Below are 16,740 nucleotides of genomic sequence, written 5' to 3' on the forward strand. Positions count from 1 at the left end.
CCTTCCTTCCTTCCTTCCTTCCTTTTTGTGAGAGAGAGAGAGCAAGCAGGGGGCAGAGTAGTGGAGGGGCAGAAGGAGAGAGAATCTTAAGCAGACTCCATGTGGAGCACAGAGCCTGATGTGGGGCTCAATCTTACGACCCCAAGATCATGACCTGAGCCAAGACCAGGAGTCGGACGCTTAACCAACTGAGCCACCCAGGAGTTCCTACCTTTATGTTTCTAACAAGCTTTTGAAAGTCTTTTGTGTAGGGGATTAAAGAGAAGGGAATGAACCCAGGTTTGAGGGCAAAGTGAATGGCAGATGCTGGAGGCAGATGGGGAATTGGAGGCAAGAAGAGAATGTCTGGAGCAGTAAGTCTGGACCAACGGTTAATGAGAGAGTGCCAGAGAGCCTTGGAAATTCGGAGAAGGCAGCTGGCCTTATGCAGTCTTGTGGGATAGGGACCAAGTTGGTTTTTCAAGGGTTGGGTTTCTGAGGAAGAACTCTGTTTCCACCTGGACAGTAGTCCAGAGAGGGACCTGGGAGCCAAGGTCAAGGTTACTAGTAAACCACAGCTCACCACACAGGAAAGCCAGAGACATGATGGAAAGTGGGCCTCTGCAGAGTGGAAAAATGACAGGAATTGGAATTGAGAGATCTGTCCAGTGTAAACACGTGAACAGTCTTTCCATGGTACCACTCAGTCTCTCAGGCTTTGGACCCCATCACTAACCTCCCCCAGGCATCCGGGCTTGTGGGCTTAGGGAGGAGGCTTGTTGCCAGAAGCTGGCTGGTGCTTGTAGGCCTCGTATCCAGGGAGGCAGGGGTGGCCACGTGCATGGCCCTGCACATCCAGCTTCTTCTGCTGCCATCGTTTGTGGCTCATGGACCTGCGGTCGGCTTTCTTAGCTCCCTTAGGGCCTGGGGGTGGTCTCTCTCACACCTGTGACTCCTCTGAAGTCTAAGGGGTGCTGTTCTTTTGGACAGGGGTGTCCGCCTTGAAGCACATACAGGACCCGTTCTCACAGCTACGGAGGCCCCTTCTGGCATCTTCCCCCCAAACTTCCACCACCAGACTCTGGAATCCTGAGACTCCTCAGAGTGCTTAGGGCATCCGGGAGGGGGGTGGCAAGAAAATGAGAACCTCAGCACCTGCCTGTGTCTACCGCTTTTACTTCCAGGAACAATAAATACACACAGAAGGTGTTCTTTTCTGAGATACACTTTAATAAATTATTATTTACAGAATTGAAATGTTTCACTACATGTTAATATGGTTCACATGGACCTGCAAAAATTCTGATTTTATTTCTCAAAGCATATTTCTCAAAGCAAAAGCCCACATTCCACTAATAGGGAAATGAAGAAAATCTGCGTATGCAGTGTCCGGTGGCTTGGAGCACCAGCTCCCCGAGTGCGGAAAATGTCACTAAGGCTATTAGGCTTTAATGGGGGACAAAAGCGGGTTGCACATCCGCTAAGGGAATTTGCAGCCATTGTCTTATATACGATCACCTTTGAAAGGAAACACGGAATGAGATATTATAATTAAAATTCACTGAGAACAAATAGTCCCTAAGCACTAAAAAATTAGTTGGATAAATGACTTTGAATCTATAATTTTACTTTCAAGAACCAACTATACCTCTATTATGCAACTATGCGTGTTCTCCCAAGGTGGGCAGCACGCTGTGGGGTGCAGTCCTGCTCTCAACACATGCTCTGTTATTAACTTCCCATACACTAACAGATTGCAGTTGTGTAAATTACCCAACCCCATTTTCTCAGACTTTGAACAGGAGAAAGATCTCAAATATTACAAAAAGAACACACACATTCATAAATAAAGTATGATGTGATAGCATTCTAAGATGTAAAATCCTAAAGTAGATCAAAATTATTTCCTTTGTACATGAAAATAAGTTGCAAAATATAAGTTACAACAGACCTATTCAGTAACAGTATGATTGTGACACATCTATTTTGTTTCACATATTGGCTCAACAGAATATCAGTTCACTGGATGTCTCATTATATGCAAGCACTGTGCTAATTGCTAGGTCCAGAGATGATGAATATATTGTTCCTATTCCTAAGAGCTTCCAATTAAATGAGGAAGACAAACATGTAAAGAAATATTTATGCCACCACGTGACACTCAGGGAACTGTGCTCTGAGTTATTCCAGCCGCCTTGTTACCCTTGGAATCGATAGCATAATTTGGTGAGCTAGTTAGACAGCTGTGGTAGGGAATGTTGTCAAAGCTAATGGGATGGATAAAGCGACCTGGCTCATAGCATTCCTTAACAATGGCTCTGTTCATGGAAATAGCACGCTCTGCCCGGTCCGACTGACGGGGTAGGTGAAGCTCCGGACGTAGATGGTTATTACCACAAGGCTAGTCTTTATTGATTCGTAAGCAAATCGTCCTCCCGTTTACCACCAAGGATGTGACTGCTTTGGTTTCTATTTTTTGTATACTTTTTAAGGTGTTTATCAGAAGTACTTTTAAGAGTCTGAAAACCCTATCTAATGGCAAATGATTGAAAGACTTACTAAAATTTGGCTTTAGAATTCCTCTCCCAGAAAATTTGTTTGTAGTTATGCTGATGGTGGGGTGGTGGTGGTGCTGCTGCTATGGGGGGAGCTAAAAGGAGAAAGACCCAGCAAGGCCGTGGCTCAGACTGGATTTATAAGGACTAGAGAGCTGGGTTACCAAGAGAATCTGCAGTGTTGGTCATGCTCAACCCACCCGAAAGGTGAGAGAATTAGGGTAGATTTTCTGAGGCACCTGTGCAAGGAAAGGCATGGAACCCCAGCCGTTGTGGCAGGTTTTAAAGTGCTAAGCATTTCAACAAGCAGGAAAATGATGCCTTGATTTTAGAGGAAGGGGAGAGATGCTACTGCTTTGAACACTCGTGGCGACAGCTCGCGAGGACCAGGGCCTGGAAGCTATGCCCAGAGGCAGCGGTGCTGTCAGTGTGAGCAGTAACAGAACTTTTCAAAAATGAACGCATCAAGCTCTTTCTTCCTGAAAGAACTGAATTAGAAATTGAAAAAAAAAATCATCTGTCAGGGTGAATCATCTGTCGGGGTGTTTTGGAATTTAGAGGGGCTTTCTCTCTAGCACGTCAGAAGCTGTGTTAGATTCTAAGGCTATTTTCAAGTTTGAATATGAGCCTAGGATTTAGAAGAGTTATCTCTTGATAAATGTGTAATAGTATCATCCTGTGATTATATTCCCTAACTAGATAATAAATTTGATTAAGCATCCTAGTGCCATCAAACAGAATTAATTTATAAACACATCTAGGTTTTTAGGTTATAAAGATATTCTTTTAAATCATATAATCTTTAAGTAGATTATAAATCATTGCATTTAACTAGATTGCAACATTTGCAGCAAAACAGGAACTAATTCAGGAGAAAATTTTAGGTGCTGGTCTTTCTGATTCTACTATCTGTGAAACAAATGTGCACACACAGTAGAGAGAAAGAAAACGCCCTATTAGCAGTGCACTAGAAATGTCAGCACCATTTACGGATTTTTCCTGAGTGATTAAAAAAAAAAAAAAAGAACGAAGAACAAATTCCCTTCAGTAAGACTGCTCCTGAACTGGGGCAGTCATAGACTCAGGGGCTAGTGAACCCTTGAGTTTGCAGAGCCACTGAAATCAAGTTCTGCAGAGCCTGAAGTGCTCAGTAAACTGGAGGAGGGAGTCATCAGTCGTATGGCAGAGAACTAGTACGATGGAAATGTGTAAAGAGCATGTGGAAATCTTTGGTCGTCTACTGCTGTGTAGGAAATACTGGGCTGACATCCCCCACGGGGCACGTCTGAGGACTCGTCTTCTTCTGAATATGGCTTTGTAAAGTGGAGTCAAGTGATTTCTTAGGTTGACTGGAAATCTGCTTCTCTATAATTCCAGCCTTTTGTTTTAGGTTGCCCTCCAGGGCTGCCCACCAGAAGACGTTTTTGAGTCTTAACATTTTCAATTCTAAATATAAAAGACCTTCCAAACACGGAATCCAATTAAACTGAGAATGAGGACCGAAAAGTAGTGACCACATCGTCAACAACATACCTCATCGATACATTGCCTTTACTGCTCCCCACTCTCAGAATGTCAACGCTGCTTCTCTCTCTCCTTGACTCTGAGTTTCTCAATGGTGCCCCTGGAGCCGGGTACACTGTACAGACACCCAGTTGCTCTTGATATCTCGGAAAAACGGAATCGTGTTGCGGGATGTGCTCACTCTGGAAACACTGTCGCTTGGCAGGGCAGCACGGTGGAGTACTGCTGTGCTAAACACTTCCTGCCCGCCCGGAACCGGACTTGAGTGTTCCGGGGAGGGTGAGTTTTGATTCTGCAAATCTTCTTCCTATTGTCAGTCTCCCAAGAAAGAGATGAACAGAAGGTGCTCCACATTTTAAATCAAGTTTGCAGATCACTCCAGGAGTGTCCATTAACTTTGAATTGATCTCATATAAATGTTGAATTTAATCATCTTTATATATAATAATGCCATATACTCACTTTCAATTTTAGAAGATTTTACCGTATTAGAATTTTTTGTGTGTGCATAATCCAAATGTAGTGGAGCAAGACAAATGATAAAGGATTCAGAAATATTTAACAGAAGTTTTCCACAAGAATGAAAGCCATCTGGGTAATGAGCACAATTATTTTATCTCTTATGATGCAACACTGGCTGAAGGAGGATCATGAAAGGAAAGCAGACTTGAGAGAAAAAAAAAAAAGACTCAGGGAAGAGGCCATAGATAAAGGGATGTGTTATTTCCTCTTACCTAACTTTAGACAGGAATACAGCTCTTTCTGGGGGTACTGAGAATAAGCTTGAGACATCAGAGACTTGCCTTCAGAGATCCAGAACGGGGTGAGGCCAGAATGACAGACCTGGTTCTTGGGCAGTGAAGCCAGGTCGGCAAGGTGAGAAAGATATGAGCAGTTCAGTCATGGACCACGTGTGCATGGGGCTGGGCTCCTCGAGGAGGCAGAACACAGTCAACCATTTGTCAATACGGCAGACAGATAATGAAAGTGCCACCTTTACAAGAAGATGCAAGATTAGAACAAGATCGGTTATTAACGGAGCCACGCCCAGCACGCTCTGCTCTGGTGCGAAGGATGAAGGACAGTAAATAAAGGAAGAGTCTGGGTGCTGGTGACCGCACAGAGTACTTCTCGCAGTTACAACGGACAAAGAGCACTGAGTTGCGGATGTAAAGGGATGGCAATGAGAAAAAAATGATTAACAAGTAAACTGCAGCCACTGTAGAAAAAAGGCAGCAAGCCCTGTGTGTTAGAAAGTCTATTAAATCAAATGCAGAGGGAGCTACCTAGGCCTTGTTTCTAGAAACATTACCATGAATCAACAGCCAATGAGAAGACTGGCGGACATCAAGGTGATCTAATAATGAAATGAGATAGGGAAGGGATTCTATTCTGCCTTAGTTTCTCCTTTCTGGAAGAGATTAACAATTCCTACAGTTAGTAATTAAAATGATATTTATTTTAAACCTACTTTAATTATTTATATACATTTAACAGTTCAGTAAATCCACAGATAGGTCATTCACTGTGTTATGGTCTTTCTTAAATAATTTGTTTCCAAAGCCACAAATATACACACAAAGCCTTCACTGAATTATCTTTTTTTTCTTGCACACACACACACACACACACACACACACACACACACAGGAAAGAGCAGAGCCAACTTAGGAAGGAAGGCCACCAATTCTACAGAATACTTTTTATGCAACTGTCATCTGATTAGGGACAGTCTGATTTTGGAATTGCATGATCATGTAGTCTAATATCCTGTCCTATTTTGAAAAAAATATATTTGAAGCTTATGACTGTGCAAACTTATAAGGTATAATAAAAGGACCTTTATTTAGGTATATTTCCACTTTTAAAACCTGATATGCTTATATCTTTTAAACTTCTGAAAGAAACATACCCTCTTGCAACACAGAATCATCCTACCTGAGAACAAGGATGATTGATATTCTTACTTTTGTTTGGGTTAAAGATGATTAAGCATCTAAACAGATATAGGAGGTTGTGAATATAATCAATACAAAAAAACCTAGTCATTTTTTTAAAAAATTGGTAAATAATTCACTATGAATAATTTACATACGTAGTAAAGCAACACGGTGCTTTACAGTTGGTTTATGTCATCAAAGAAAATGGATATGGTACTAATTTAAATGTTGAAATTTCTTATGTGCAACTGAGATTTGGACATTTAAAAATTTAAGAAATGCAACATAAGGATACACTTCTCTAGAGGTCAGATTTCCTACATCCTCAATAATGTTGGAACCTGGCAAGGATACAGAAAAAGTATTTGAGGACTACCCTCAGAATCCAAGAATTTCACTCAGTGGGTTACATGTTAAGATAGACTCAAATTGGGTGTAACTTAGAACTAATAATTAAATCAAGAACCTTAATTTACTGAGCTTGAGCCAGAAAATAAGAAAGATATGATATTGCTAGAAACTGAAACCAACTAACACTGAGAACTAATAGAATCAGCAATTCTAAAAGCATTTCAGTAATTGCCATTGGTGTTCTGGCATTACAGCACAGTACCTCATGCTCTTAAGGAAGAGCTGATCATACAATGTGAGGCCATGTTTAGGGTACAGCTTGGACGGCTGGGGAAGTAGAAAAGTTTACCTGACCAAAAAAAAAAGGTGAAAAAATGGAAGGGCTTAAAAGAAGCTAAGCCATGATCGGAAAGGATAGGAATTCAGCAACTCTTATTCCTGTAGTAACGGGACAGGCTTCTTACTGCTTTCTAATTTAATTTTCACTTTATCTAATATAGTGTGCAAATAATCCATTTTCCCTACCTAAAGAGATTTTTCCCATCTATGTGGTACAAATCTGTTCTTACTAGTCTTTCATGGATAAAGTACTCTAAAAATCAAGACATCAATGCCTGCGAGTTTTATTTACATCTGAGAATACTAAGTATTCTAGATTCTCCGAGATTAAGTTATATTCAGTATAATTTTTGGTAAATGTACTTTGTGTTTTAAGTTTCTGGCAGCTGCTACGTCAGATATATTGTACATTCATAGGATTCTCTAACAGACGGTACATTTTATTTTACTAAGAGGTAAAGACCTTGTTACCAACTATTAAGGTTAACAGATTTACAGTAGGTTTCTAGAATTGGAATAGTTTAGAATGTCTAAGCATATCCTCCTTTCAGAAATGATTAGAAAACCATGGGTCTCTGTATTTATTGAACTGAATCACCTGGCAGTAAAATTCGGTTAAGGCTCTCGGCATCGGTGAGACTTCTTCCCACTCAGATCTGCCGCTGTGGTAGACTTGCACTTCATCTGTGATTTCATCTGGTGCGTAATCACCACCTAAGATATAAATTTTATCTTCAATTCCAACGGCGCCTGCATTAAAGCCTGCACATTCAAAAGAGCCTTCCCCCTTCCAGACACAAGTATCCGGACAGAAACTATATACCTTGTAGGTGGAAAGGTCACATATGTACAGTGTGCAGTTTACTGGGACAGCTTTAATCAGCGTTGCATGAAAAAACTGCCCGAACTCTGCTACCAGCTCAGACCACTGGTCAGTGGTCGCATTGTATTTAAAAAAGCAGTCGAGTGATGGGTTAAAGGCATCTGTAATCTCTACCTCTGACCCAAGAACATAGATTACGTTCTGGCACGCGCTTGCTTCGGGGTAGTATATGCCCCGGGGCAACGGGCTAACAGACATCCATTCTTTGGAAAGAGGGTTGTACGACTCAACAGCTAAGAGACTTTTAATGTCCTGAGACCCTTTGGTCTTTCCACCAATGACAAATAATCTGTTGAGCGCCAGAACTGATGTGTGCATGGTTCTTGGTGTCTTCATAGTGGATACCAGGAAGCAGTCGTTTTTCACCGGACAGTAGCACCAGGTTTGATCGGTCGCGTCGTGATAGGACTCTGCGATGTGAAGCCGCACGGTTCTGCAGCACGGCCCTTTGCAGCCCCCTGTCAGGAATATTTTCTCTCCGTAGCTAGACAGACTAGACCCTGGCAAATCGATCAGGTGTGACTGTGGCAGGACTTTCCACGAATCACTATTGATATTATAGCAAAATGTATATTGGTCGCCTCCATTTTCCTCGGTTTTGTGAACAAATATGTATTTTTCAGTGGTGGATGGTCGAGCATCAGGGAAGAGTCCACCAGAACCTTGCACACACTTAACGGCATCCATGATCATGTCAAAACAGTTTGTGCTTTTGAGTAAACACTCTTCGTTGAGCAGACAGTCTTTAAGGGTCTCCTCAGATAACTGATGTAATCGTACTTTTTTAATCAAATAAGGCAGATGCTTTTGCCTTGATTCTAAGTTATGTTTGGTCCAACTAAGGACAACTTTCAGTACAGTTTCTTCTTCGGGGACATTTAACTCATCTGATTCCAGGCATTTTTGCAGGACTCCAAAATTCATCTCTAAGAAATCACTGGATTTAAATAGCAAGGAAAAGTGGTTCTGTACAAAGTATAGTGCGTGATCGAACAAGCGTGGGGAGCCATAGCTGTCTGATATAGCCAGTAACTGTAAACAGTTGACAAGGTTAATACTTTTTATTAAAAAGTCACTGCAAGCTTTGGCTAGGAAGGAGACTTGAAGAAATGAGGACAACTGGAAGAACATTTCCACATTATCATCTGTTATCTGTGTTTTCCCGGTATAGGCGTAGTCGAGGAAGGCCTTCACGGCTTTAGAGGACAGATTAGTAATGGTGACGCTCCCACCGTCTCTCTCTCTCATGTTTACTTCAAACATAGCCCTGCAACAGTAAAGAACACAGAAGGACAAGTGGGAAGAGGTCATTCCATGCTAGTTTTCAACATGACCTTCCAGATGCTTCCTTGACCCTTAGGTTGATTTAAAATATATTTCACACATGTCAAGTTTATATTTATGAAACATATTTTAAAATCATCTTAATAATTTGTTTTAATTTCTAGAATAGTTGTATACCACACTGTTTAAGACATATGTGCCACAGAACTCCCATACTGCAAAATACACACATTACAGCTGAGGTACCGCACCTCATCCAGAGAAGGCTATAAAAAGATTCACATTTTGTAAACTAATTTCATTCTCTTAAATATTATTCATAAAATTAGGGTAAAATCTCTCTAATGGCTGAATTTCCTTTTTTTAATGAGTTAATTAGTATCAACTCTGCAGGTGATAACTAGAAGTACTTAAAATATATAATGCTTCTGGGTTTAGGATTTAAAAGTATCTTTCAAAGTAATTTTCAGTTTGGCAGCAGTGAAACATGTGGAAGGTGGAATGCCGTGAAGTGTCGGATGTCTCCAAGGAGTGAGTCTGTGTGGGAAATCCACCAAATTAGATATATTTAAATACAGTTCTAAAGAGACACATTTCATACAGCACTTTAGGAAATAAAGGGGATGTGATTTCATGGAGCTAAATGCCAAGCCAAAAGGCTAAAAGTAAATTTTCAAAGAAACAGCCACTGAGAGATGGAGGTGGTCCCCAGAGTTGAGTTAGACCAGCCTGAGTTCTTCTGAGCTGTAATTCATCCCAACCTGGCTGAGGGGATAGAGTCTTAGGAAGTGGGAACTTTTGGGGCTCAATTTAAGTGAAAATATAAATTATTTGCAAATGTTTGGGCTGGAGACTAAGACATGCTTTATTATTGGTTTTGGCAGACCAACCTTGCTATCCTTCTGTTGACTTCATATCCACAATGATTCATATTTACACAGACATGCTGTGGGGTGGACATAGCTTGTCTGTTGACAGCGAGTGGAGGCTGAGATTAAAGAGAAAGAGCTCCAAGAAAGAGCTAAGGACCACCAGGAGCTGCACACTCGGTAGGACTGATGAATGGTTCTGGTTCTGGTTTAACACTGCTTTGCATCTGTACCGGTATCGTCCAGGATACTTTCGTGAGCAGTACCCCTCGGTGCTCAAGTTCTTGGGGGTAACCAGTTTAGTTCTTTGAGTCTGTTCTAGAGGGTAACCAAAGCTATTCAGGAAGCACTAGTATCCGACCGAGAAGCACAAGGAGACTTCCAAATACGGAACACCCCTCAGGACAAGGAAGGATGACAAAGCGCCTTCCCACTGGGCTCCTGGGTTCTTAACACACTAATGAATATAGTCGCACAAGTTACATACATGTTCTACATCATGGAGGGTATTTCAATAATGTCCCCTTAGCAGTATAAAACAGTGATGATAATTCTATTGGATTATGAAGACATGGATCGTCGGTTTAGGGTAATATGAAGAGCCTGGCCTCTGGAATCTGGCTATCTGGGTGGGTATCTGGCCACTGTCACTTATTAGCTGTGTGACCTTAGTGGGAGGACTTCACTGTGCTTCCAGTTCTTCATCTGAAAATGGGGATACTTGTTTCTATTTCACGGAGTTTTCAGAGGCATAAGTGGGTTAATCAATGCAAAGTATTAGCTACTATCATTATTAAGAAACTGTTTTCTGATCCTGTGTGTTGTTAACTTATCACCAGCTTCCATGTTTTCTTTGAGAAGACACAAGTAGGATCATATTTCTATACTTCATCCTGTTCATCTTTAAAGTGTCCAGTTAACATCCATCTCAAGTTTACCATATTATCATAAAGGGGTTGTACAATAGGTGTGATTCCTCTTCAATCTTCTCTCCCTGACTCTATGTCCCATTTGTAACTTTCGTTTTCCAAAATCATTATAAAGTGTACTTTTCATGCATTGTACACTTTCCTGATATTTTATATTTTTCCTCCCAGTACTCCAGTGAATTTGATAACACAAATACTATGAATTAGTGTCCTCATCACATAAGGTGTAAATTATAGAATTTCAGTCTTTATTTGCATATATTTTTATATGAACTGTGTATTCCTTTAGTAAAATACTATATATAATAAAAGATCTAGGGCATTATAAAGGTACCATTTGTGTTACTTCAAAGCAGGGGGAAATTTTTAAAAATATATTGTTCTAACAGTAATTTTAAAAAATTTAAAGGAGATCTATAAAAGTTAAGAGTAGGTTGAACAAAATATTGTAGACAGAAATTATGTGCAGATACATTTAATTAATAAATAACTTATACATGAAGAGTAGAGGACTGCCAATCCAAAACGCTTACACTGACTTCTTATTTTGTTAACATGATAGGGAAATCAACCTGTGTGTTTGTACCAGATTATGCCCATTTTTTGCTAGGTTTGGAAATAATAGTAATAATAGTATCTAGAGTTAGTTGAATGTAGCGGACAGGGTCCTAATCAGTACATATACATTACTTCACTTAACCCTTATAATGGCTCTGCAAGTTAGGTTCTCATTTATTATCTTAATTTTTGCAAATAAGGAACCTGAAGAAATTAAGTCACTTGCTCAAGGTCACACCTGATTAGTGGCAGAACCAGGATTTAAATTTAGGGCCTGCATATTAAGAGGCCAGGTACTTAACCATTAGAGCATCCAGCTTCTTGTCAGGAAGAGATCACTTGTCAGGTAGGGCCACTAGGAAGAAAACCTTTAGTGGAACAGAGCTGAGGAGAAACTGGTGGAACCATAGAGTGGCAGAGCACAGGGACAGTGAGGGCCCCAGTGGAGTTCGAAGAATAGCTTAGGTTACCCGAGAGAAGACATGAAAAGAACAGAGAAAGAACTAGCGTCTGGGTAGGGCAAAGGTGTAACTTCCACGTCCCTAGTGAGGTAGGACGCGGCACTGAGCCACTGCTCTCCACTCAAGCAGGAAGCCCCCCCCAGGAACAGGAGTTTAGCAAGTAGTGAATATCAATACACTTTTGCTAATTCACTCCAGATCAATAGGGGTGAGGTCTAATCAGATGCTAGTAGTAAAACAGGGATTTAATTAAGGATTAAAATCAGTATAAATTAACTTGCATCTAGTATATTTATATCTTAAATCTTACTCTGTTTTTATAAATTTTTTTTACTAGAAATTTAAATCCTCCTTATTTCAAATAAAAATTGTTTCTAAAACTGAACATAATGCAAATACTGCAGTTAGGATTAAATTTATTGCAGTATGATTGGGAGGGCTGAAGCCCAGGATGTCACCAAGACAGGTTTGTGTGTCTGACCAAGAGGCCTCACAGGATGGTATGACCTCAGTAGTTACTGCAGTACTAAGGTCATGTGTATGACACTTACCCTTGCAGAATCAGAAACCCCCTGTCACCACAGGGGGTTCTAACAGCGTCATGGCTAGGACATTCCCTGAAGAATGATCTACAGGGGGAACCAAGTTTATTCAGAAGGTTGCCTAGAATCAGAACAAGTTGGGTGTTCTCCAGAAATGCTCCTGGAGGTACTTTTCCCCTATAGGAATATCTTTGTCAAAGAGAGGAGAAATCTTGAAATCCTCTGTGTGAGTCCCTCTCCCTTGTATAACCCATGGATACATGACTGAACTCAGTTTTCCTCTCAGACTCATTGTCTTTCAATTATACTTCCATTTTTTTTAATCCATCTGTCCTCTCCTCTTTTTCTAAACAATAGAGTGCAAGAACTCCCCCAAACAAAACTGACTCTAGATCAAAACAGTTTTTTTCCAGACCATTTCAAGGGACCAGTGTTCCATACAACCTTAGAAACTTCTGACCTGGAAAGACCTAAACTATTAAAAAAGGTAGTCTTAAATTTTCATATTCAAAAATCACTAGTTAATCTAGGTTCTAATTAGCCTTTATTTTAAGAATTAAAAATTACTGTTGCACGCTCCTGTAGGGGAGAAATTCGGTAGTTATGAAAAATAACTTTAATAACACAATTACACAAAATCTGAGGCATAGACAGACAAGGTGAAGTACCTGAAAAAGTCACTGCATGCTGCTAAGACACAGCGATGACATGGGATTATTTCATCTTTCATGATTATTTTGAAATCATAAAAGACATTTTGTTCTCTAAAATTCTGTAGTACGCTTAAGATTTTCTGTCCATGATCTTCGGATACAAGGAAGTTGTTTTTCTTCTCAGATGGAAGTCCATTACATGAGTTTCGTTGATTGAAATGATACGAATTATCCATAGCCAATTCCCTTTGTCCTTAGAACTGGAATAGAAAAGAAAAATCACTGCCGTGGTGAGTCCTGATGACATTTCAGATCCAAAATCTGTTTAGTGTCATTTACACTCAGAACAACTATAACATAGTAAACCTTGTTCTAAACATTTGTTTCCATGACATTTAATAATAAATTTCTTTTGAATTTTTATAAATATTGAGCTTACTAGAATAAAAAGTATTATCAAATTGAAGGATAAAATTCAAGGCTATAGAATTGTGTCAAATAGTACAATTTATAAGTTGTATGTGTAGCTCACATAGGATATTACTACATGACTACTCTTGTTACATATGAGGTATTATTTATACAGTAGTTATCGCATGGCTGTGTACCCCACACATCCCTGTCCCCTCCCATCCATTTTCTTCTAGCAGCAAAGCAGATGTTAAAATATTCATCTTGAAGCAGATATATGCTTTCCAAGGTTCAACTTTTCAGAGGTAAATGACTGAAAAAGACCAGAGTTTTAGACTGTATTAACTAGTTATGGCCTTTAGTAAGGAAGAAAAAGGCAAGTACTGGTCCAAGTTAACCTATTTGGATGCCTTTTTTTCTTTTTCTTGTCTGATTGCTGTGGCTAGGACTTCCAGTACTATGTTGAATCAAAATGGTGAGAGTGGACATCCTTGTCTTGTTCCTGACCTTAGAGAGGAAGATCTCCATTTTTCCCCATTGAGGATGATATCAGCTGTGAGCTTTTCATATATGGCCTTTATTAATGGAGGTATGTTCCCTCTAAACCTATTTTTGTTGAGGGTTTTTAGCATGACTGGATATTGAACTTTGTCAAATGCTTTCTCTGCATCTATTGATATGATCATATGGTTTGTATCCTTTCTCTTATTGATGTGATGTATCATATTTTGATTTGCAAATATTGAACCACCCTGGAAACTCAGGAATAAATCCCCATTGATCATGGTGAATGATTTTTCTAGTATATTGTTGAATTTGGCTTGGTAGTATTTAATTGAGAATTTTTGCATCTATGTTCATCAGGAATATTGGCCTGTAGTTCTCTTTTTTAGTGGACTCTTTATCTGGCTTTGTTATCAGGTTAATGCTAGCCTCATAGAATAAACCTGAAAGTTTTCCTTCCTTTTATGTTTTTTGGAATAGTTTGAGAAGAATAGGTATTAACTCTTCTTTAAATGTCTGGTAGAATTCACCTGTAAAGCCATCAGGTCCTGACATTTGTTTGTCCGGAATTTTTTGATTACTGATTCAATTTCTTTGCTGCTTATTGGTCTGTTCAAGTTTCTAATTTCTTCCTGTTTCAATTTTGGTAATCTATGTGTTTCTAGGAATTTATTCATTTCTTCCACATTGTCCAATTTGTTGGCATAGTTTTTCATTAAAATTCTCTTATAATTGCTTGTATTTCTGTGGTGTTGGTTGTTACTTCTCCCCTCTCATTTGTGAGTTTGCTTGAGTCTTTTCTCTCTTTCTCTCTCTGTCTCTGTTTTTTGTTTGTTTTTTTAACCAAGTTGGCCTGTTTGAAAGTAGGATGGAAAACAGTATAACTTTATTTAAAAAGGCCTTTTAAACATGAGATCAGAAATCCAAGATAGTTGAAGGCCATATCATTGTGACTTTCCCAAATTCAGTTCTATGCATACAACTTTACCCCAACACAAAGCAAGGAAGTAGGAAACAGAAAGGAAAAGAAATTGGAAACTAGGGGAGCCAGAGAAATAGGGAACCGTGATTTCCTTAGTATATTTTTATTCTGGTTACATATTGCTTTGCAAATCACCCCAAAACTTAGTGGCTTATGACAATTTATTATCTCTCATGGTTCTGTGGGTTTAGCTGGAGCTTCTTGCTTGGGGATTTCATGTGCTTAGAGTCAGATGGCAGCTCTGGCTGGTCATTTGAAGGCCTGACTGGACTACAGGTCCAATATAATTCCTTTTTTCACATTTCTGATGCTTCAAATGGATGGCTAGAACAGATGGGTCGCTATCTGTCTGTGTCTCTCTCTCAACACATTCTCTCCCTGTGGCTAGCTTATACATCCTCACAGCATGGCAGTCTCAGGGTAGTTGGGCTTCTTACACAGTAGCTTCGTTCTTCCCGAGGGAGTGTTTCAAGCCCAGGTGGAAGCTATACACAGAGAAGCAGTCTGAATGGTCCTGAAACATCAATTAGAGCTCTTGTCTAGGACTGAGACCATCTACTGCCATGTTGTCCAATACAATAATCATGAGCCATGTATCGCTATTTAAATTCAAATTATCTAAGATTAAATCAAATTAAAAATTGAGTTCTTTGGTTGCTCTAACCATATTTTAAGTAATCAGTAGCCATATGTTATAGTGTGATGGTTACTTTCATGTGTCACGGAGTGCCCAGACATGTGGCTAAGCATTATTTCTGGGGGTGTCTGTGAGAGTGCTTGTGGATGAGATCAACATTAGTGCCCTCCCTCTTGTGAATGGGACTCATCCAACCCTTTGAAAGCCTGAACAGAACACAAGGCCAAGAAAGAAAGAATTCTTTCTGTCTGCCGGACTGTTTTGGAGTTGGGACATCAGACTTCTCCTGCCTTTGGACTAAGACTCAGGACTGTCACCATCCTGCTGGCTCTTCTGCTGGCTCTCCTGGCAGCTTGCTTGCTGCAGATCTCAGGGTTTCTCGGACTCCATGATCACAGACGTCAGCTTCCTATCGTAAATATGTCTGTCCATCTCTCCAGTTGGTTCTGTTTTTCTGGAGAAGTGCACTATCACATACAGTTAGTAGCTATTACATTGTACAGCAGTAATCTGTAATATTGTCATTATCACAGGAAGTCCCACTGGATGGCTGACGTACTGCATGTAGGGCAGTGTGTGCACACATGCGTGGGAGGAAAAGAGAGAGCATACAAGTGGGGCAGGGTAATAGGATGTGACTGGCAGTGTTACTGGAAAAATAACTTCCCTGAAGTGATTCTGTGAGCAGCGTTCTAAAGCAGCTGTAAGTAGGGAGACGTAATGGGAATGGGTGTCATGAAGGGGGAGAGAAATAATGAGAGGCTTGGGAGCAGTTCTGAAGAAAAGGAAGGCAGGAAACAGTTGTACTAGTCAGAGTTCTCTAGAGAAACAGAACCAGTGAACCAATAGGCTACATGCCTATTCGTTTTCTCTACACATGTACACACACACACATATACTGGTACATGTAGAGTGTGTGTGTGTGGGTGTGGGTGTGTGTGTATCTATAAAAAATAAGGAGCTGGTTCACAAAATTATGGAATTCCCAAGATCTGTGGTTGGCAAGCTGGAGACCCAGGACAGCTGAGGGTATAAGTTCAAGTCTGAAAGCTGACAGCCTGGAAACCTGGAAACAGCTGATTTTTTAGTTTCCGTCCAAAGGCAGGAAATGATTGTCTCAACTCATCGCTCAGGTAAGTTTTCTCATACTCAGCAGTTTTGTCCTATTCAGGTCTTCAACTGACTGGGTGAGGCCCACCTTCATTAGGGTGGACAACCGGCTTCACTCAGTCTATCCAAGTGTTAATCTCATCTAGAGACATCGTTACAGAAACACCCCCAATGGCGTTTGACCAAATGTCTGGGAACCCTATGGCCCAGTTCAGTTGATATAATAAAT

The 16,740-nt window shown here is 40.2% G+C and overlaps 1 protein-coding gene across 8 annotated transcripts in view; it reads right to left on the minus strand.

Annotated features, from left to right (window-relative positions):
• Window positions 1-1,201: 1,201 nt before the first annotated feature.
• KBTBD3 (kelch repeat and BTB domain containing 3) overlaps window positions 1,202-16,740 on the minus strand; it is a 34,785-nt gene continuing 19,246 nt past the window's right edge. For 7 of the 8 annotated variants that reach the window (XM_011228836.3, XM_019802888.2, XM_034665684.1 and 4 more), the window contains 2 exons: window positions 12,883-13,127; window positions 1,202-8,838 (listed from right to left, as the gene is read on the minus strand). In XM_011228836.3, coding sequence (XP_011227138.1) covers window positions 7,236-8,838; window positions 12,883-13,103 — 1,824 coding nt within the window. In that variant the 5' untranslated portion in view covers window positions 13,104-13,127 and the 3' untranslated portion in view covers window positions 1,202-7,235. The remainder of the gene's footprint in view (window positions 8,839-12,882; window positions 13,128-16,740) is intronic. The other variant, XM_034665686.1, reaches the window with a different exon arrangement.

This window comes from Ailuropoda melanoleuca, chromosome 8, assembly GCF_002007445.2.
Source record: "Ailuropoda melanoleuca isolate Jingjing chromosome 8, ASM200744v2, whole genome shotgun sequence".
Lineage (NCBI taxonomy): Eukaryota > Metazoa > Chordata > Mammalia > Carnivora > Ursidae > Ailuropoda > Ailuropoda melanoleuca.